We start from the raw sequence: 21777 nt of genomic DNA, 5'->3' as shown, positions 1-21777 counted from the left end.
GTTCGAGCCCATGTCGGGTTCTGTGCTGACAGCTTGGAGCCTGGAGCCTGCTTCAGGTTCTGTCTCTCTCTCTCTCTCTCTCCCTCTGCTCGCACTCTGTCTCTCTCTCTCTCTCCCCAAAATAAATAAAGATTAAAAAAAAAAAAAAAGACAAAAAAAGACAAATATCTCTGTTAAGTTCTTGAGAGGGACTCATGGGAAGTTCTTGGGTTGGCAAGCTGACCGCAGAGCTAGATGGGTTGCTGAAGTGTTAGATGTGGTCAAAGCCTTTAAGAAAAGGTTGTACATCCTTATATTCGCCTATGTAGTAACGCAATTTCATCCATGATATAGTAGAGCAAAGAAACTAGAATAACCAAAACAATTTTGGAAAAGACCCACTATAGAGGACTCACATGACCTTTTTGAAATACTGTACAGATTCAGTAATCAAGACAGTGTAGTATTGGAAAAATGGATAGACTTATAGGCCGGTGGAATAGAAGAGAGTCCAGAAATAGATCCACACATAGTATATGTGATTTTACTACAAAAATGCAATGGCAGTTCAGGGAATAAGGATAGTCTGTTCAACAAATTATACAGGAATAATTAGACGTCCATAGGCAAAAAGTACAGATCTAGACCTGTAGCTACACTATATACAAAATTTATCATGTATCATTGGCCTTAATATGGAGCCTAAATTTGAAAACTAGAAGAGTTCTAGAGGAAAACGTAGGAGAAAATCCTGTGGCCTTGAGTTAGATAAAGATTTCTTAGATACCTCACTGAAAATATAAGAAAGCATGAGGGAAAAATGAAAAATTCGAGTTCATCAAAATTTAAAGCAAAAGACACAGTTAAGACAATGAAAATACGGGTAAGACACAGTTTGCAAAGCAAAAGACACAGTTAAGAGAATGAAAATTCAAGTTATAGACTGGGATAAAATATTTGCAGAATTCATCTGATAAACGGTTGGTACTTAGAATGTATAAGGAATCCTCAAAACTAAATAATAAGAAAACAACCCAAAGAAAAGTGGTCAAAAAATTTGACCATTCAATTCACTAAAGAAAGGGATGGCAAATAAACGTGAAAAGATGCTCAGTGTCTTTAGTTATTAGGGAATGTGACACAACTATACTCTATCAGAATAAGTAAGATTAAAAAAAAAGTTCTCTGCTTCCAGTAGTGCTACTGGTGACTGTGTAATCCTCACCCTCAGGAGCAACGAGGGTGGACTCTTTGTGTGGGAGTTCCAAATGGCCCTGTGCCCTTGGAGCATTGGATTTGAATCACAGCTACAAAATCTGTGGTGCTTAATAGTGGTTCTAATTGAATACAATGGTAATCTTTGACAATTTACAGAACAGAAAGGATTTCAGTTTGCTTATTAGGAAAGGCTCTTCTATAGTGTAGAGTCTGGGTCCCGTAAAAATGAATGACTCCGTTGTGTTCTATATTTTTGGGTTTTCTTTTATTGGATCTTTAAATTTTGGACATATATTTATCTGCTTTAAGCTCATGCTATGAAGAGTGACAAAGTTCTACCTAGTTAGGTAGTGTGGAGTGTGTTTTTCATACTGCTGTCTGTCACAGCGGCTAATTATTCTTTGTGGTTGTTGCAGGTACGCCATCCTCTAAAGCAACAGGGCTAGCCAACGGTGATCATGGAATGGAAGGGAATGATACTGCGGGTAAGTGGTTCCCCGGATTCCCCAAATGTGGAGGTGAAACAGTCACAGTAAACACCTTGATGAGCTTCTTTGAGGAAGACTGTTAGGGAGGCATGTGAATTATCTCTAAGGGTTTTGTTGTTCTTGTTGGATGTATTCAAATCCAGGGCATCTGCCACATAACATCTCTAACAACAGAAGAAAGAGTGGTATTGAGTATTTGTTGTAGTTGTGCCACACAAGAGCTGGATTAATCTTAAAACTACGATTATAGATGCAAACTAATCATCAAAATATGTTTTATTGGAGGCCTTTGGCCACTACAGCTCTTTACACAGGCTTTTCCCCACTGCACTTAGCTTGCTTGCCATGGCTTAATGTTAGGAAATCTGTGAGCCACAAATTAAAAGTTCTTTCCTTTCTATTTTGCCCTCGGTCTTTTTCTCCCCGCCCTCCCCCCCCCCCCAACTGTTACTTTTGAAATCTGTCTCTAACTTTAGCTCCAGCCTATTAATTACTAAGGCTTTGATATTCTGTCAGCTGGCACTGAGTTCCTATGGGTTTCCACCTCATAACTAGCACCAGCTCTCTGACCCCAGAGCAGAATTCTCGAAGAAGTAGCAGGATCCATAGGGATGTACTGTGCAAACCTTCTCTTAGGTAGCCATTATGAGAGTCATGTTGTATTTTTATAAATAATTGCACTTTGCAGTTGTAATCAGGCTGACACTGTTGACCCAAATGAGTAGACTTCTAATGGTCAAGCAAACTGTTCTTTGCAACAGAGCATGCCCTTAACTGGGGCATAACATTCGATTCACATTGCTGCACTGGAGGTAAGCACTAGACACATACTGTGTCTGTGTTTCCCTTGTATGCATACCTCAGCCTTGAGAAGACTTTTCTTGAGCCGCCATACGATTTCTGTTTGTAAGGCTTCCAGAAAGCCTCCTCTTAGCAACAGCAATTATTCCAGGATTTATTTTTTATTCTGTGACCTTTCAAAATGTCCTCTCTATCTTTGTACCTCAGATTTATTGATGGCTGGTTTCCATTTGTTGTGAATGTTAGTTTTACCCACTGACATTAACATCCTTATTAGCAGCTCATTAACTTAGAAACTCTTTACTTTAAAAGCTAAAAACAACCAGAAGTGACACCTTATCTTCCAGTTTTGTGAACAGAAATTTTTGTATTTATTTGATAACCTTTGTTGTATTATTGACTGTTTCTGTGCCTGCTTTGAAAGCAGAGTCATCTATGTAGTATAGTTTTAAGGAAACATTTATGGAAATATACCTGTGATTAAAGGAGAAGCTTGAACATGAACTTTTAAAAAAATGTGTAAGTTCAACTTTCTTTAACAAAGAGGCAGTGCCAGGGGAAGAAAAGGCTTGGAGGGGATTGATTTGATTAGCCAGTTGAAGGAGTGGATGCCATTTTCATCCAGAGAGGAAACAATTATCAAAACTAGAGTAGATTTCTTCCCCAGCAAGATGTCAAGTATGACCAGAAGAGACCCAAACTTTGGGTAGCAATTGCTTCCGATTGCCAACTCTTACTAGCACGGAAAAAATTGAACAGGAAAAACATGCAGCCTGGCCCTTACTGTTTCAAGACTTTTAGTTCCCTGGTGGCAGAAAAGAACCCAGGGATTTATGAATTGCCCACTGACATGATGGCAGCCGGTAGAGTATGGTTTGCATACCTGGGAAGATGTGTGTGTTCTGAATTTGACCTTTTGAAAATATGCATGTTTCACTGGGGGGTGGGAATGAGTAGGGAGGGGACAAAGAGTGCATGTTTTTGGAGCATGATGTGACCTCATTCTGATTTGGCCATTACTAACTAGAGCACATAGCTCAGTGCCATTTTGAAAAACTCCCATTTCTGTTTTATTCAGGATGTTGTCTCTAGTCCTAAGAGCAGACCAGCTCCGCTGATAGCATATAAAGGGTGTATGAGCATCTTGCTATGTTGAACTTGCTGTTTACTAATGACCTGTGCTTTTCTGCCCTTTCCTTCCCCTTCCTACTTCTTCCTCCCTTTCTATTTTTCTCCTCCTAGAAGCCTAGCGTGTCTCTCCACACTGGGGCTGCTGCAACACCAGACCAGTGACCTTTCCTAAGCACCGTTACACTTCTAAAACCTGCAGCATTTTGCAGAGCTTTGCTTTTCCTTCCTGGACACGATGTAGAAGAAGCAGAGGGTAGTTCTTCGGGGCCTTTTCTGCTGCTGCCTGAGCAAACCACCTGCTTCCTCTTGTGCTCTGCAGGGCTTGATGGAACCTCCTTTCCCTTTGTGAGCACAGAGTACAAGATGAATCCTTGGGCATCTAATGTCTTTTATTTCTTGTTCTTTTTGAAAACTAATTTTATCATTTCATTCAAATCTCACATTTTTCTTTTTTTTTAAACATTTTGAGTTGGCCTTTTCCATGTGTTTTTTTCAGCTCTTCAGAATGAATCAGGATATTGTAACACCAAATGAGAACGTGTGCTTTCATAAAGGGATTGAGTCCACCAGTACTGCAGTGACCCTCCCTTTTCCTCTCCCTCCCCTCTCCCTCTGTGAGCTTGCTTTTAGGGAAGGGCAGTCTTTCAGGCTTACCTCTAATTCTCTCCACCTTACTAAAATCTGAATAACGGTAGCTATTTTAATTTAGAGTAGCTCTGACTAAACTTTGAAAAGTACTTCCTCAAATTAAATCATCTTTTGTTATTTGTAAGTTGGGCTGAAATTGTTTTTATTACGAAATGACGGTTTATTTGTCTAGAGGCTTAGATTCTCTTGAAAATCTGACAACCTTTTATTGTGTATGAAATTTTATAACCAAAGTTACTTTCATAACATGATCATGAACTATCAAAATAAGAATTGAGAAGTTCAAGAAAGTGGAATCCTGTATAGACTACTGGGATGTTGATACAGAAACAACTTTTTCTGTAAAAACATGAGAATGAAAGTATATCGCAATTCACTGAACAGCTACAACCAACTTATCAGGTTTCTTTTTTTTTTTTTTTTTTTTTTAATTTTTTTTTTTTTCAACGTTTATTTATTTTTGGGACAGAGAGAGACAGAGCATGAACGGGGGAGGGGCAGCGAGAGAGGGAGACACAGAATTGGAAACAGGCTCCAGGCTCTGAGCCATCAGCCCAGAGCCTGACGCGGGGCTCGAACTCACAGACCGTGAGATCGTGACCTGGCTGAAGTCGGACGCTTAACCGACTGCGCCACCCAGGCGCCCCAACTTATCAGGTTTCTAATGACATGGTTTTCAGATTGGATGCAAACTCTGTTCAGGTAGTGTCTTGAATCCCTTTGGTCTCTGGAGAAGCCTTTTTGCAGCATTCCAGGGGGACTGGTGGATCACATGGGAAGACCTTTACAAATTAGCGTTTATACTCAGTGCGTTCTGAGGATTGTCCCAATGAGACTTTTTTTTTTTCCTTTTTAAGTTTATTTTACTTATTTTGAGAGAGAGGGAGAGGGAGAGAATCCCAAACAGGCTCTGCACTGCCAGCACAGAGCCCAATGGGACTTTCTTAAACTTGTTCCTCGTTTTCCCACACTAATAGCTAAAAAATCTAGAAGAACTATTTGGGAAAAGTACTGTGGAGCTTTTCAGATAATAACCTTTGATTGGATTTTTAGCAGAGAGATTTTTAGAGAATATAATACCTGGGCCATGGTTTGAAATCTTAGAGGAGTTCTGGCTTAAGAACCAGAACGTGAAACACTCCAGGTTTCTGTCCTCTAATTGATTATGCAGGTTGTCACAGTCAACCAAATTATTGATTGTTTTGGATTAAGATAAATAATTGGCACTAGATTCTAGGTAGGTTTTGAGATGTACGTTATTTTAGATCCTCTGACACAAAACTACTTTTGAGATGGAAAAACCAGAATATTATGAAAGTTTAAACCGAGTCCCTGCAATGACTTCTGGAATTCAGGAAGCATTCCCTCTTCTGGTCACAAGCAGGAGCTTGCTCCTCTGCCAGGAATTCCTTCTGTGAGTTCTTGGAGAAAAGACACTTAGAGGAAGTACATTTGAGGGAAGTTGCTTATGCTTACCTCTGAAGCGGTTGATAAAATATAAAACTCTTAACTGTAGGAGAGCACCCATCAGATAAAACCTAGCACTTGCCCTTTGGTGTGCAGTTAGTTTTCAGTATGTGTTTTGGTTTTCTGTGTTTGTTTTGGTTTTGGTTTTTTGGCTAGGAACTTTGCAAAACTGGCAGTGCTAACTTTTAAGGATCAACTTTGACCTTTTTCTAACTGTTCTAACCAGTCTCTACAGCTTGTGCAAGTGACAGGTGGCTGGAGAAGCCCAGGGCCACCCTACTGTGGCAGTGGTTGAAGGGACACACTCACACTCCATTCCTGACACTGATTTATTCCATTTTGGTTTCCATTTTGCTTTGTTTTTGTTTGACTCTTTTTCCCCAAATATGTTTTTTTATTTATGGAATTGAAAATTTCCACTAATAACAGCTAAAATTCCATGTACATTGTTAGCTCTGTTTCTCTTGGATGTTTCATGTTGCTTCAGTATAGCTTTGTACAAAGTAGCCAGTTCTGTAAGGATATGCTGTGTTGTCATCATGGGCGTACCTGAGTGTGAGGTTACCAGACTGGTCAGGTTGTTCTATTGAAATATGTTTCTTATTTGTAATCTTTCTTTCTCTCTCTCTCTCTCTCTCTCTCTCTCTCTCTCTCTCTCTCTCTCTCTCTTTTTTTCTTCTTTCGCCCAGTGTTGAAGATGTAGAACTTTGTTTATAAATGACATTTTATATAACCTCATTCATGCACCTGAGTTTATACTTTTTGTGACTTTAGACTATAACAGTTTGTATTTGGGGACATTTTAATGTGATCATTGTGCTAATAAATAAATTACACTAATAAACATCTTACATTAACACCTTACAGACTGGATTTGGTTGGAGTCTTAATTACTGAAGTATGATGTGACTAAGACATGAGTTTGGCAAATAAAGACTTGAGGAGTGAATTCTCAGTCTAAGCTTCTGATCCCACCCATAATAATTTCATAGTTGTATGGGCATTTTACTCTTTGCCAGACATTTTCATTTTCACTTACGTATCTTTGATTCTCAGAATAACTCCTTTTCATCCAGAATCTGTATTAGGTAAGCCCAAATGACTAATATTTTATGGTATCTGGTGAGAAAAACAGTTGGCAGAGTGGCAACATGCAGTTAATCCAAAAGAGTTTCATGGCATATCAATTATTGTTCAATACCTTCTAAGACTACATGTGTGTGCTTAGTTTAGTCCAGTTAAAATTCAGGTTCACAGTCTTCCTAAAATGCCTTCTGAATTATCATTTGAAACTGTTACATTCAATGACATTTTAATTTTGTAACTTTATTATTTGATGATCTCTAGTATGCTGCTTCTGGGAAGAAGTCAACAGAATGCCCAATTCCCTACCCATTTCTGGGTTACTGTTTCTTTACAGTAGGTAGATTTGCAAATGCAATATGTTGACTGAACTAAGACATTGAAAAGATTCTATGCCAAAGGTAATTTGCATGGTATAAAGAACATTTTTCAGCTTGGCACATTGTTTACTAAGAAAGTTCAATTTGATGTCCTTAGGTTTCCCTGTGTGTGTGTGTGTGTGTGTGTGTGTGTGTGTGTGTGTGAGAGAGAGAGAGAGAGAGAGAGAGAGAGAGAGAGAGAGAGAACCTACATGAGCAAGTGGGGAGGGGGTCAGAGGATCTGAAGTGGGCTTTTTGCTGACAGCAGATCGCCTGATACAGGATTCGAACTCACGAACCGTGAGATCATGACCTGAGCCAAAGTCGGATGCTTAACCAATTGCCCCCCCGACCCCGGTTTTTAAGATTTTATTTTTAAGTGATCTCTACACTTAGCATAGGGTTTGAACTCACAACCCCAAGATCAGGAGCTCCACTGACTGAGCCAGCCAGGCTCCTGCTTAGATTTTCTTTTATTAAGAGAGCTTAACAATCTATTCTTATGTTTAAAGCACAAGAATTTGAACACTATAAATAATAATTCATAGTCCTGACTAACTTCTTATAAGTATGCTAGGATTAAAGGTTTTGGTGATCAGGACAATTCTTAGATCTTACTAGTGTATTCATTTTGATGAAAGTGAGATGAAATCTGGCTACTGTTGGATTCTTCCCCCTTGTAGACCTGATAATACATTGGAGCTGGAAGCCTAGAGAGGGTTCTGGACAAAGACATAGAACTGGTGGGGCAGGCACAGAATGTCAGCTTCATTTCTAAGTCACATGTAAGAGTGGATTATCCTCAATTTTATATTGATGCTGTTTCTGTTACAGTGAAAGCTTAACAAGACTTAATCACAAATTATTTGTGGAATAAATGTCTGTGCTACCATGGAGGCTAAGCTAGATGCAGTACACTAAGTCCTCCACAAATGGCAGTGTTACTGGTGGTTTCCATTATGAACAGACTAGGTGGCTTTTTATTGTGAGAACTGTTCTGAATGTGATGTGATATCTGGTCATATCAACAGGGGAAGATGAAACTACTTTGTTCGAATGTCCTGGCACAAATGATGTCCTAGGGGTTTCATCACTGTCTCCTGTAGCATCAGATAGAATGCAAGGAATTTAGCATTAGAAAAATTCTAAGGTGAAATCTTAGCAGAAAAATAAATCTGTAATGTTAGAATTTCTGAGCAGCTATTGTAATCAACCTCTAAGTCGGCATTATAACTTATAAATGAAGCCCAAACATAAAGCTGCACAATGTGTTCCTAGATATAGACATGGCAAGACCTTCTTTTCCCTGCCTTATCCCCAAATCCTGGAAACAAAAGTTTAATTACTTTCTTTCATTTTCCAGATACAAATTGCATGTTGGAGACACATCAGTAAAATACAAACACCTAATGTTTCTTAAAGTTTTTTTTGCTTCATGGTTTTCTGATAAAGATGTAGAACTTCTCAGAAAACTCCACATATACCCATTAATACAACATGTTACATTCACTTTTAGGGTATTGAGTACTCCCTTGAAACCAGCTCATGCACTGAGCATTTCATTGTACAGTGAGCCATTTGATTTGTTTCTTTTGGAACTTGGTATTGAATAAGACCAAATAGCTTCTTCCTGAGGTTTTTGTGAATCCATTATTCTGATATGCTTTTTATAAAAAAAAAAAAAAATTTTTTAAGAAAATTTTACAAACCTTTGTGTCAAGGGCTGACTTTCAGTAGATTGCAATGAGGGAGCTGCTCTGCTACGTATACAACCCCGACCCAGAAGTAGGTCGTCTACTCTGACATACTTAAAAAAAATTTTTTTTACATTTATTTATTTATTTTTGAGAGACAGAGAGAGAGCACAAGCGGGGGATGGGCAGAGAGGGAAGGAGACACAGAATGCAAAGCAGGCTCTAGGCTCTGAGCTGTCAGCACAGAGCCTGACGCGAGGCTCGAACCCACAAACCATGAGAACATGACCTGAACCGAGGTCGGAAGCTCAACCGTCTGAGCCACCCAGGTGCCCCTCTGATATACTTTTTAAACCATAACTCTGTTTATATAATTTGCTTCTTTTTGTGGAATGAAACTCTACCTTATGACAACAGGCATATGTAGATATAGAATATTTTTCTTTTATTTGTAATTTCATAAGTAATATACGAGTACATTCTCCTTTCTTATAAAATGAAAGCATTATAGATACAGCCATACTGTATCAGAGACCAGAGGATTTTTACTCAAAGAACTAATATTCACACACAGCTTCTGTAAATTGATCTTGTATTTTTACCTGAATGTAGACTTGAACAGATTTTTCTGATACATCTCATGAATGATAAGGATAACTGTCCTCTGTATAGCATATTGGAGTTTATTAACTCTTTCGAATGTATAACAGTATATCCATTTTTCATTTGAAGAAGTTGAAGTTAGGTTAATGATAGAACTCAAACCCGAACGTGGGCTGATGAGCCCTATGCTCTTTCTAACACAGCCTGTCATATCACAGTGGGTCTTCTAAGTGCTAACGAAGTTCACAAAGGTAGTTGGAAGGAACGGACCTTTAAAGGCCTGTTTTTTTTTTTTTTTTTTTTTAAGTTTGTTTATGTATTTATTTATTTATTTAGAGATGGTGAGGGAGGGAGGGACAGAGAGAGAGAGGAAGAGAGAGAAAGAGAAAGAGAAATCCCAAGCAGGATCCTTACCGTCAGTGCAGAGCCCGATGTGGGCTCAAACCCACGAATTGTGAGATCATGACCTGAGCCAAAATCAAGAGCCAGGAACTTAACTGACTGAGCCACCCAGACGCCTCTAAAGGCCTGTTTTAAAGGCCTTTTTTAGTCTCTACTTTCTGGGAGAAAATCCAGGCTGAGGCAAGGGCTTTGTGTGTAGGTAGTTTATTTTGAGAAGTGATCCCATGGAAAAAAAGAGGAGACCAGGAAAAGTGAAATTGGAAAGAGGACAAGCCGATATGAAGAAGTATCACTAACTTAGTCACTTCTGTGGACAAAGGGGCCTTAATCCTGTGCCATCTCTCAGTTAACTGTTGTACTTCTGGGTTTGCACTTGTGCAGGGCCAGACTGCAGATGACTCGTCTCTGGCATCAAGATGATGTGAGGCAGAAAACTCTGGTTTGGTTGAAATAAAGTGCAGTCAAATCACACCTACATGCACCTGGATGCTGCAGTTATAGGTAGAGTGAAAGATGGACTTTTAAGGAGGATAGGGTACAAGAGGTGTCCAGTTAACCCAATAGATTAATTCAACAAAAGATTTATCTGCTTATGCCTTATTATAAGGAATAAGGTCCTTGAATTCTATAGAAGGAAATTTGAAGGAATTTCATCTATCATGGAACTAATTTCCCAAGCCTAATTGTTAGAAACTATATAACTAATTATATAAGTTACAAAAATTATTTCAGGAATTTCCAATCTTAGTGTTTTCTTCTTGAATCAGTTTCAGTAGTAACTGCCTTGTAAGGAATTTGTCCATTTCATTTGTAGTTTGTTGTTGTGCCATTGTTTCTAATTTTTGCTTATAAACCCTTTTATTTCTGCAAGATTGGTGTTGATATCTCCTCTTTCATTTCCGAGTTTAGTAATTTGAGTCATATCTCTTTTACTGATCAGTCCAGTTACAAAAGTGTCAAATTTTGTTGATCTTTTCAAAGTATCAACTTTTGGTTTTGTTGCGTTTTCTGTGTACTTTCTTCTTTGTTTCATTTATTTCCAGACTCTTTTGTATTATTTCCTTTCCTCTACTTGCTTTGCATTTAGTTTGCTTTTCTTCTAGCTTCTTAAGGTGTAAAGTTATGTTACTGATTTGTGATTTTTTTTTACCCCCCTTTAATGTAAGTACTTATAGCTATAAATTTCCCTCTGAGCACTGCTTTAGCTGCATCTCCTAAGTTTTGGTGTGTTATGTTTTCATTTTCATTGGTCTTATTTTCTAATTTCCTTTATGACTTCTTTGACCTATTGGTAATTTAAGAGTATGTTGTTAATTTCCACATGTCTATGAATTTCCCAAACTGCTTTCTGTTGTCATTTCCTAATTTCATTCCATTGTAGTTGGAGAACATATTTTGTATTATTTCAGTGCTTTTAAATATATTCAGGCTTGTTTTATGGCCTAACATATGGTCTGTCCTAGAAAATGTTCCATGTGTACTTGAGAAGAATGTATATTCTGCTGTTGTTGCATGGAGTGTTCTAAAAAATGTCTGTTAGATCTAGTTGGTTTATAGTGTTGTTCAGGTCCTCTATTCCTATTCTGTCTAGTTCCATTAATTATTGAAAGTGGGGTATAGTTCAATGGTTGAACTATCTTCTCAGTTTGGTTAGTTTTGATTCATATATCATCTTTTCATATATATTCATATATGTAAAATATATATTCACATATTTTAGGACTCTTATCCTAATGTTTTAAAGGAGAATTTTGATAATATAATTAACTCATATGATTTTTACATTGCTCACAGATTAATTCCTTTGAAAAATTCTAGAGTGTGGATAAAAGGATGTATACAGATGATTACTACAACTATGAGCCTCTAGGAGCTTCTAAAGCAGCAGTGAAATGTCAGTCACTGGTAGGAAGATTTAAAGTGCTTTTTCAAAAGATGACGTTTTTTTCTTTCAAAATCCAACCACTTTTTTTTTTTTTGGTAGAAATAGAAAAATCTAACCTAAAATTCATGTGGAATCTCAAAGGACCCTAAATAGCCAAAACAATCTTGAAAAAGATAAAGTTGGATGTTTCATACTTCTTGATTTCAGAACTTAATTGCAGTGTTACAGTAATCTAGGTCCTAGCCTAGACCAAAATAGACATATAGACCAAGGAATACAATAAAGAGCCCAGAAATAAATCCTTGCAAATATGGTCAAATGATTTTAAACAAGAATGCTAAGACCATTCAATGGGAAAAGATAGTCTTTTCAACAAATGGCATTAGGACAACTGGATACCTACACGCAAAAGAGTGACATTGGACTCTTACTTTATACCAAATGCAAAAATTAACTTAAAATGCATGAAAGACCTAAATATAAGAGCTCAAACTATAAAACTCTTAGAAGAAAACATGGGGCAGAAACTTGATGACATTGGATTTGGCAATGATTTCTTGGATGTGACACCAAAACATACCACAAAAGTAAAAATAGATAAGTTAGACCCCATAAAAATTAAAAACTATTGTGCATCAGAGGATTCTATCAGTAGAAGGCAGCCCATAGAATGGGAGAATGTATTCGCAAAACATATCTGAACAAGAGATTAACGTCCAGAATATATAAAACACTCTTACAGCTCAACAACATAAAAACAAGATTAAAATGCATAAGGGATGTGAATAGACAGTTCCCCAAAGAAAATCTACAAATAGCAATAAGCACATGAAGAGATGCTCAACATCACTAATCATTAGGGAAATGCAAATGAAAACCACAGTGAGATACCACTTCACACCCATTAGGATGGCTATTATCCAAAAAATCCAAACAAACAGAAAATAACAAGTGTTGGTAAGGATGTGGAAAAATGAACTCTTGTGCACGATTGGTAGGAATGTAAAATGGTGCGACCACAATGGGAAGTGGATTGGTAGTTTTATAAAAAATTAGAAATAGAATCACTGAATGATCTAGCAATCCCACTTCTGAGTCTATGCCCAAAAGGATTGAAAGCAGAGACTCAACATAGTAGCATTATTCACAATAGCCAAAAGGTAGAAGCAACCTGTATGCTTACTGATGGATAGATGGATAGTTGGATGGATGAATAAAATGCATTATATACATACAATGGAGTGATATTCAGCCTTAAAAAAGGAAGAAAAGTCTGATACATGCTCCAGCACAGATGCACCTTAAAGACATTGTACCAAGTGAAATAAGCCAGTTAAAAAAAAAATAAATACTGATTCCACTTATATGATTACCCTTACATGAGGTTCCGTATATAAATAGTCAAATTCATAGAGGCAGAATTGGGTAGAGTTTCAGTTTTGCAAGATGAAAAGAGCTCTGAAGATGGATGGTGGTGATGTTTGCATAACATTATGAATGTACTTAATGCTACTGAACTGTATACTTAAAAATGGTAAAAAAAAAAAAAAAAAAGGTAAAGATAAATAAGCTAGCTCAGTGAAAAAGATGATTTTCAAATTAACCATCATGTACACTACAGACCTCTTTAGAATTACAGTAATGCTTTATTATTAGCTGTCTTGTGGCTTTTTTTTTTTTCATTTGTACAGTTGCAGAGAATAATACACAAATATGTAAACATTACTTAAATGTTAAAGAGTTACAAGGAACATTTGGTAAGAACAGATGTGTAATAATGGTTAAATACCATGAGGAGGTTGGATGAGAACTAGTGAAATTTGAAATTAGAGCTTGAAATCTCCATTTGGATATAAAGTTGCCACCTCATTTGAGGTGTGGTAAACTGAACTGATCCCCACTCCCCCACCCCCCCCACCCCCACCCAAATCAAAACAAAACAAAAACCTGCTTCTCCATTCATTAAATGGAAATATAATGTTCTCTTAGTTGCCTAAACGTTTGCAACTGTTTATCTTGTACCCCACATCTAATTTGGCAGAAAAATGGACCCATGAGGTGCCTGTCTGACTCTTGATCTTGGCTGAGGTCACGATCTCACAGTTTCATGAGTTTGAGCCCCATGTCAGGTTCTGCGCCGACAGCACAGAGCCTGCTTGGGATTCTCTCTCTCCGTCTCTGCCCCTCCCCACTCATGCTCTGTCTCCCTCAAAATAAGTGAATAAACTTTAAAAAAAAATTTTTTTTAAAGAAAAGAAAAATCTACCTGGAACCTGACTACTTCTCACCACCTCCACTGCATTTTCCCTGATTGGAGCCACCCTCTCTCACCTTGACTACTGTAATAACCTCCCAAATTAGTCTTGCACCTTCCATTTGTTTGCTCCCTATAGTGTATTCTCTTGTTACTCTTTTGCTTAAAACCCTTCCAGTGTTTTCCCGTCTCAAGGTAAAAGCCAGAGTCCTTACCAGTCACCGCAAGGCTTTACGATACCCTGCTAACCCTCCCCTTTGCTAACTTTGCTTCATTGCTGTTCTTAGTACTGTAACTGAAGAAACCATGTGGGCCTTTATCTTGAGCTCTGAGCCCTGGCTGTTTTCTCTTGATTGTTCTTCCCTCAGATATACTCATAGTTCTCTGTATACCTTTTCAGTGAGGCCTTCTCTATTCTAAAATTGTACCTCTTCCATTTTTTTCTCCCGACTTCTCTGCTTTCATTTTTTTCATGGTACCTGTCACTTATAATTTGTACAGTTTAATTATTTATCTTGTTTGTTCTCTGACTTTCCCCACTAGAAGATAAATATTATGACAGGGATAGGGTTTCTGTTTTGGTCACTGATGGGGCCCAGCACCTAGAACATGTCTGGCACATGGTACGTGCTCAGCAGCTATTGGATGAATCATCTTGTTGAATGTGTAATTAAACAAACAAACAAACAAACAAAAAGCAACTCTGAAGGAAAGAAACGTGATTCTGAGAAAGTCTGTCCTAAATTGGCAATCGTATTTGTACTGAGATGGAAAGGAAGTAAAGTAGGTGAAGGGGTGGAGGTTGGAAGGGTGCACTGATTGAGGCACTGATTAAAGCAGAGAGAAGAGCTAGTGTGCTCTCTCTCTCTGTCTGTCTGTCTTTAATGTTTATTTATTTTGAGAGAGAGAGAGCAGGGGAGGGGCAGAGAGAGGGAGAGAGAGAACCCAAAGCAGTCTCTGTACTGCCAGCTTGAACCCACAAACCATGAGATAATGACCTGAGCCGAAATCAAGAGTCGGACGGTCCCCCCAGAAGAGTTCTCTTTCTGGCAGTGGAGGGATATTTCTGCCATTGCATACTTCCTGCTCGTTCTAAAGGATATCGGGACTTTCCCCTATAGATATGTTGCTGTGTTTTTGCAGCATGTAAGAAACGAAGCAGGCATTTTTTTTAATGTATCCAGGATACAGATATATCCTCTTCTGTCTTTGGAGGCAAAGCCCAAGTATGTGTTACTGGTGTTACTGTCATATCCCTGAGCATGTGAAGCTTACAATGACTTGCCATCTCCCTCTTTATCTAACACATTTTCATGTCTAAAACTTTGTCACTGAGGTTGAAAAGAATTTTTGTAGTTAATAATTAAGCCTTGTACTATGATCTTTCTATGCTACTGAAAAAATTACAAGCTCCTGTCTAGACATAATGACTGTTGTGTTCAATGAGCTATGGGCCACCTTGCTATTTTATGTGTAAACAGAAAAAGATGATCTGACTTGAATTTTGTATATTGTTGATGTAACATAAGTAGTTTGGTCATCTCCCTTCTTTTCTCTAAACCAGCATTTTTCTCTGGGCATGTGGTTCTTTCTGTTGGTTACATGAGAAAAGAAAGTGAAGAGCAAGGCCAATATAATTGCAGTCTAGTTATCACTACATGTCTTTTTGGAAACAAGTTCGTCTTAGTGATTTGTGTAGATTCAAGAACGCTGTGGGAAGAGCAGGCATAGATCTTCCTCTGAACTTGGCTCTCTTGGGCAAGTTATTTGCCCTCTTTGAGCTGAAGTTTCTTCCTCTATAAAAAGAGAACTAGAAGAATAATAGTAATAGAAGAATTGTTTGGGTTAAAGAAGAGAAAACAATTTCAGTGCTTTGTAACATGGATGAAGGAGTTAATAAATGTAAGATGATATTAGGATGATGATTAATGTCCACATTGAAAGCCTTTACAGGTTCAACCCAGGAACTGTTTTTGCCAATAAATCACTGTTTGGCCATCAGCCCCTTTTCCTATTTAGATGATTATATAACAGTATTTTAATTGGATGTAACTAGAACATGTCTGCTGTCCATTGTGTCTTTGGAGATGCTCTATTTCTAGAGGACAAAATTGAAGGTGGCCCTTTAAAAGAATTCCAGGCAAACTGAAGACTTTTGTTTCGTGTGAGAAAATTAATTTAGGACTTCGTCACTGCAAAAACCCAGCATGGCTGGTTCTCCAGTAGGTTTTAAGCAATTTAAAATGAGATGAGAAGACATAAAGCTGTGCAAACTGTAAATCTAAGTATTGACATAGATCCCCTGCAGGTCTTCATTGAGGAGTTCTGCGTTCTGCTTAATAGCAGTTAGTATATCTGGTCTTCGGTTTTTCTGTGTAAAATAGACAGGTGTTCTGTTGTTGAAGCAGCTGCTGCTGTTATTGGTGCTGAGCAGCAAAGATACAGTATGTTCTTTTATGCATATGATAGCCTTTTAATTAGAAATTAACATGTGCCTTCTGATTTATTCTCTTTGGCTTAAATATCTTTCTTTTTCCCATTTAAGCTATCTCACAGTTTTTAACTCTTTCAGTATCCGTATCAGCTAATGTCTGATCAGGAGACAGAAAAGACACAGTAATTTAAACAGGGAATTAAAGGGTATTTAAAGGGCAATTAGAAGGTATTTAAATTTAAACAGGAATTTAAAGGGTAAAGAAAACTCTAAGAATACAAGAATAGCAGATATAGGGAACGGTTAACTATCTCCAGGACTCAGGCAGAATACACAAGGAAGGAAAAATGTGAAGAGTGCTCTTCTCACCCAAGGCTAGTTTCTTATCTTAGATGTCTTCATTGGATGGTAAAGATGTTTGTTGAGGTGCTGTAAGCCAAGATTGGCAAACAGGAAACTGTATATGGAGGTACTGCTAAATCACCAGATAGCCAGCTTTGGGTCGCTGGTGGAACTTGCTTGGGAAAATGCTCATGTGAGTGCCCACTAAAACACCAGTAGAGCACCTTGGGAGCAAGAAGATAGAAAAGCACACAGGAAGCAAGAAGAGAAGTCCTTCCTCCAGCACCCTCTACTAAGCTGGTATACCAACTGATAAAGGAGAAACATTTACAGGGTCCAGCTCCATTATCACAAGCAAGGCAGTAAAGGGGAGATTTGAGTCTAAGAGGCAATACTTGGTAACTGGTGCAGTCTACCCCTTTGGCTACTTAGCTTCCATATGCACTTTTCAACATACATATGAGTGCTCATGTGTCAATGGAACAAGGCTTACATTTCCATTTAACAAGCTAGAACTATCTCTCATATGATGAAGAAGCTCTCATCCTTTTCCCAAATGACAAGATGCTTAGTCACTATAGTCATTATATCCATTGCTGGACACGTTATTCACTCCTCAAATCACAGCTCGCTGAATATTCTATTGTCAAGAGACTGATTGTGAAGTTAAGCTTTGGTAACTTATAATAATGGAAAGAAGGAAGTGAAGAAGAAAATGGTTATACTATACAAATAAACACAAAACATAACAAAGAGAAAATATGCCAAGCCTTCAAAGTTCTCATTTCTGTAATTAGTAATGAGACCATAATTGATGTCTATGTCTTCTTTTACCATTTCCCTTGCCCTCAGCCAGAATCTCAGCTGATTGAAGTTCTTTATCTGGCAAGATGACCCAAACTTTCAAATTTTCATTTGTTTAGTAGTTTGGCCTTTTTTTGGGCAGCTCTAGTTTCCCATTAACCTTATTATTAGTGTGGAAGTATTAGAGGTATCCCAATGAATCCCCTGGGTTCCAGACATAGTCTTCCTTCCTTTCATTGTGTAGCAGCAATCCAATTTCCCCTTGATAATCAGGCTCTCTCATTCCAGCCAGTAGAGTAACCCCCTTTTCTGCCTTTTGGTTCAGTGGAATAAAGAGTCCCAAATGGCCAGGTGGGAGTCTCATTTTGTAGTTCAGTTGAACCGTTGTTGTGTATGCTGGTAGATACATTACTTCCTAAGGGACTAAGACCTTCAAACTAGGACATCTCAAAGTTGTCAGGAGTGGAAGCAAAAATTCTATGAGTGGGTTATTGGATAGAATAGTGACTCCCCTTGATTTCCAGACCCATATATTATCTGGCCTCTAAAGGTCTTTGATTCAAAGCATTCAAAATAATATCCCATTTTTTTAGGATATGGTCTTTCAACTGAAAATGTAAGTGGGTCTTCACTAAGCAATTCCATCTTTTAATTAGGCCAAGCCATTCTGGGTGATGGAGTGTAATAGTACCAGTTAATTCCATGGGCATGAGCCCATTTTTTCACCTCACTGTAAAATGACTTTCTTGATCAGAGGCAGCCCTGTATAGAATGTCATGTTGGTGGAACGAGCATTTTGTGAGTCCATAGGTGGTGATGCTGGCAGAAACATTATAGGCAGAGAAGGTAAATTTATATTCAGAATACATGTGCATTCCAGTAAGGATAAATCTCTGCCCCTTCTACATAATGGGAGATGTTTAGTACAATCAGCTTGCCACCAGCTGGCAAATACTGGGAGGCTTAGTGTTGGTCTGTGCAATTGACAGATTAGATGCTTGGCAGTAGCTTTAGCCAGGTGAACCTTACTTAAGGGAAGACCATGTTGTTAAGCTCTTGTGTAACTTCCATCCCTGCCACCATGCCCACTTTTTCATGATCCACTGAGGAAGCACTTTAGTGGCTAGGGAAAGATCTAGACTAATCTACATAGGTATGTCATTTTGTTGACCTGGTTATGAAGAGCTTCCTTCACAGTGATGTGACTATTCTTTAATGATTATTCACATGGAGCACAAGTATCTTAGTCAGTGCTCATTTTGTCCACGTGTATTTTTCCCAAATTTCCTTGTCACCCATTTCCCTCCAAGTCCTTAACCAATCAACAAAATCCCTAATAATTGTCCATAATCAGCATAAATCTGTGCTCTGACCATTACTCCAGGCAGAGGGGACAGTGTATGTACTGCTCAAGTCCTGCCCCCTGGGAGGGTTGTTCTTTACCACTGTCCTTCAGGGTTACCTTTACGTGGGGCTATATCTGTATTAGCATATTTTGCAGACCCATGTATAAATCAGGCTTGGTTTTTCTTCTTTATTCAGCTGATCTTTTTTTTTTTTATTATTAAGTTTATTTATTTTTAACAGAGAGTGTGTGTGCAGGAGGGGCAGAGAGAGAGAGGGAGACAGAGAACCCCAAGTAGGCTCTGCACTGTCAGCGCAGAGCCCGATGTGGGGCTCGAACTCATGAACCGTGAGATCATGGCCGGAGCCAAAATCAAGAGTTGGTCGCTTAACCCACTGAGCCACCCATGTGCCCCTATTCAGCTGATCTTAATGGCACTCTTAGGAGGCTATTGGCATGGATTGAGGGAGAAGAGGCAGTGTGACAGGAGTCAGTTTAAAGGAGTGTGAGCTACCTGCTCATGTAGCTTACTCATATCTTTGGATCTGCTTGAATTTAGTCTCTTACGTATCTTGATGATAGATTGGTACTGGGTATGCCCAACTTTATGGCTAAGTGGGTTAGATAATATACAGTTTGTGATGAGAAGCTCAGGTCACATGGTCACAGTCTGCCCATGTTTAGGCATTTGGTGTCTACCAGCACCAAGTAGCAAGGCTGAAGCTATTTCTGAAGTTGTCTGAAGAAGATAACATAGGTTTTTCCAAAATTCTAGAAGTTTGGGCTGTGGTTTTCTCATTCTTGCTTGCTAGAGGCCCCATTCAGCATCCCTGTTTGCCATGGACACTTCAAGTATCATTGGATCTCCTGGATCATAAGGCCCAAATGGCAAAGCGGCTTGAACTGCAGTCCAGACTTGATGCAGAGACTTCTCTTGCTCCGTCCTCCTCTAAACTGTCAACCTTTTAGCTAACTTTGTAGATGGATTAAAGAAGGACACTCACGTGTGGTATTCGTTGCCTACAAAATCCAAAAAAGGCCTACTAAACAGTGTACCTCTTTTTTCATTGTCAGTGATGTGAGTTGTTGCAACTCATCTTTTACCTTGGAAGGGAAATCTTGGGCCATTGGTTCCAAACACTTAATTGCTATGAAGGGCCCTTGAATTTTTGTGGTTTATCTCACATCCTTAGTTTGCATATGTCTTACTAAAGCATCTATATTTACTGCTTCCTACTCATCAGATCCATTTAGCATAAAGTCAGTATAATGGGCTAGTGTGGTGTTTTTTGGAATGCCTTGAGGTTCAAGGTCTCTGGGGTATATTATGGAAGAATTGATGTAGTCCTGAGGCAAGGCTCATAGGCCTGTGAGAGGCAGGTAAAAGCAAAGTGCTTCCAGTGGTCTTTGCAAATTGGTGTTGGAAAAAAGACATTAGCCAGGTCGATAGCTGTGTACCAAGCACAGGGACCATGTTGATTTGCTGCGATAAAGATGCCCTCGGGAGCATCAGCTACCTGATGGAATAACCTCCTAATTAAGTTTAAGATAGAGTTCACAGTCATTCTCCAAGATCCATCTGACTTCTGCTTCTGCCCAGGCCAAATTGGTGAGTTAATTGGGGATGTGATAAATATTACCACCTTTGTTTGTTTGTTTGTTTTTTCTTTCCCAAGTCTTTGATACTGGCATTTATGTCTTTATTTCTCCTGGGGGCATGGTATTACTTCTGGTTTAGTATTGTGGTAGGGAGGAGAAATTCTAGGGGATTCCCACTTAGCTTTTTCTATGATAATGACTCTTGACAGTTGAGTTAGCCAATTGGTAATGTGTGTGTGGAGGAAGCCAGTGTGGGGTTATACCAATTGCCAAGTATGTCTGTTCCCATTTATTCATCCAGGAGCTAAAGAAATAACCACAAAATGGGTCCATGGAATGTCTGGGTCCAGTATGAGTTGGACTTGAGCTAAATAAGCACTCCATCTATAACCTGACTACCAGAAGCTGTCACTTTGACTGGTAAATGGCGCTTTGGGTCTCCAGGAATTACCAATCCCTGAAAGGCCTGGGTATTTCCTTTTCTTTAATCCAGTCACTCTAGTAAATGGCCCTAGAGGAAGCTGGGAGGAGGATTCACAGTTTGTATTTGTGGAAACTGCAGGATTTTTCCTCAAGGGTTTCTGGGTTTGCGAATTGACTTGGGTCTGGAAACTGGACTTTTCAGAAGTGGTTTTTACTACCTGAAGTAGGATTTTTTTTCCTATTATATAGATAAATCCATGAATGTTGTGATCAATTAACTACTACTAAAGATCCCCAAGGCATTCTGATTACTGATACAACCCTGCCGCCTTTTATGGTAGGTGTACCCACCTTGTCTCTGGCTAGTAAGACCTGCCACTTGGCCTCTGCTATTCTAAGATCCCATACTCCCTAATGAAATCAGGAAACCCGCTTCCATGATGACAACCCCCATGGTTATACCTGAGGATTGTGACAGAAAGGGTGTAGCCTGCAAAGCATAAAATACTTGCATCTGATGCTTTACGGGTAAAATTTGTCAACCCAGGTCTAGGGGGACAGGTACATACTACAAAGGAGAATAACCACAGAGCTTTTCAAGGATGCAGGTGTTCCCTCACTAATGTATTTCTTAATTCCTTAAAGGACTGCCTTCTGGGGCTTCTTGTGCATCTTAGGTCACACATGAAAAATCTGTTCTAACGCTTCTATTTCCCTAAGCCTTTGGATTCCCTCCTTTACATCTTGCCAGGGAAGCTTTGGCATCTCTCCCTCATTAAATGGAGTTCCCTTTTGAGTCCAAATTTCAGTTGATTGAG

At 38.8% G+C, this 21777-nt stretch overlaps 1 protein-coding gene across 35 annotated transcripts in view; it reads left to right on the top strand.

Annotated features, from left to right (window-relative positions):
- MAP4 (microtubule associated protein 4) overlaps positions 1–21777 on the top strand; it is a 198103-nt gene that overhangs the window by 88321 nt on the left and 88005 nt on the right. For all 35 annotated transcript variants that reach the window (XM_045492755.1, XM_045492767.1, XM_045492763.1 and 32 more), the window contains one exon: positions 1614–1682. In XM_045492755.1, coding sequence (XP_045348711.1) covers positions 1614–1682 — 69 coding nt within the window. The remainder of the gene's footprint in view (positions 1–1613; positions 1683–21777) is intronic.

Source organism: Leopardus geoffroyi, chromosome A2 (genome assembly GCF_018350155.1).
Source record: "Leopardus geoffroyi isolate Oge1 chromosome A2, O.geoffroyi_Oge1_pat1.0, whole genome shotgun sequence".
Classification (NCBI taxonomy): domain Eukaryota; kingdom Metazoa; phylum Chordata; class Mammalia; order Carnivora; family Felidae; genus Leopardus; species Leopardus geoffroyi.
The sequence above is the reverse complement of the archived record's forward strand: the minus strand, read 5'-3'. Positions and strand labels throughout refer to the sequence as shown.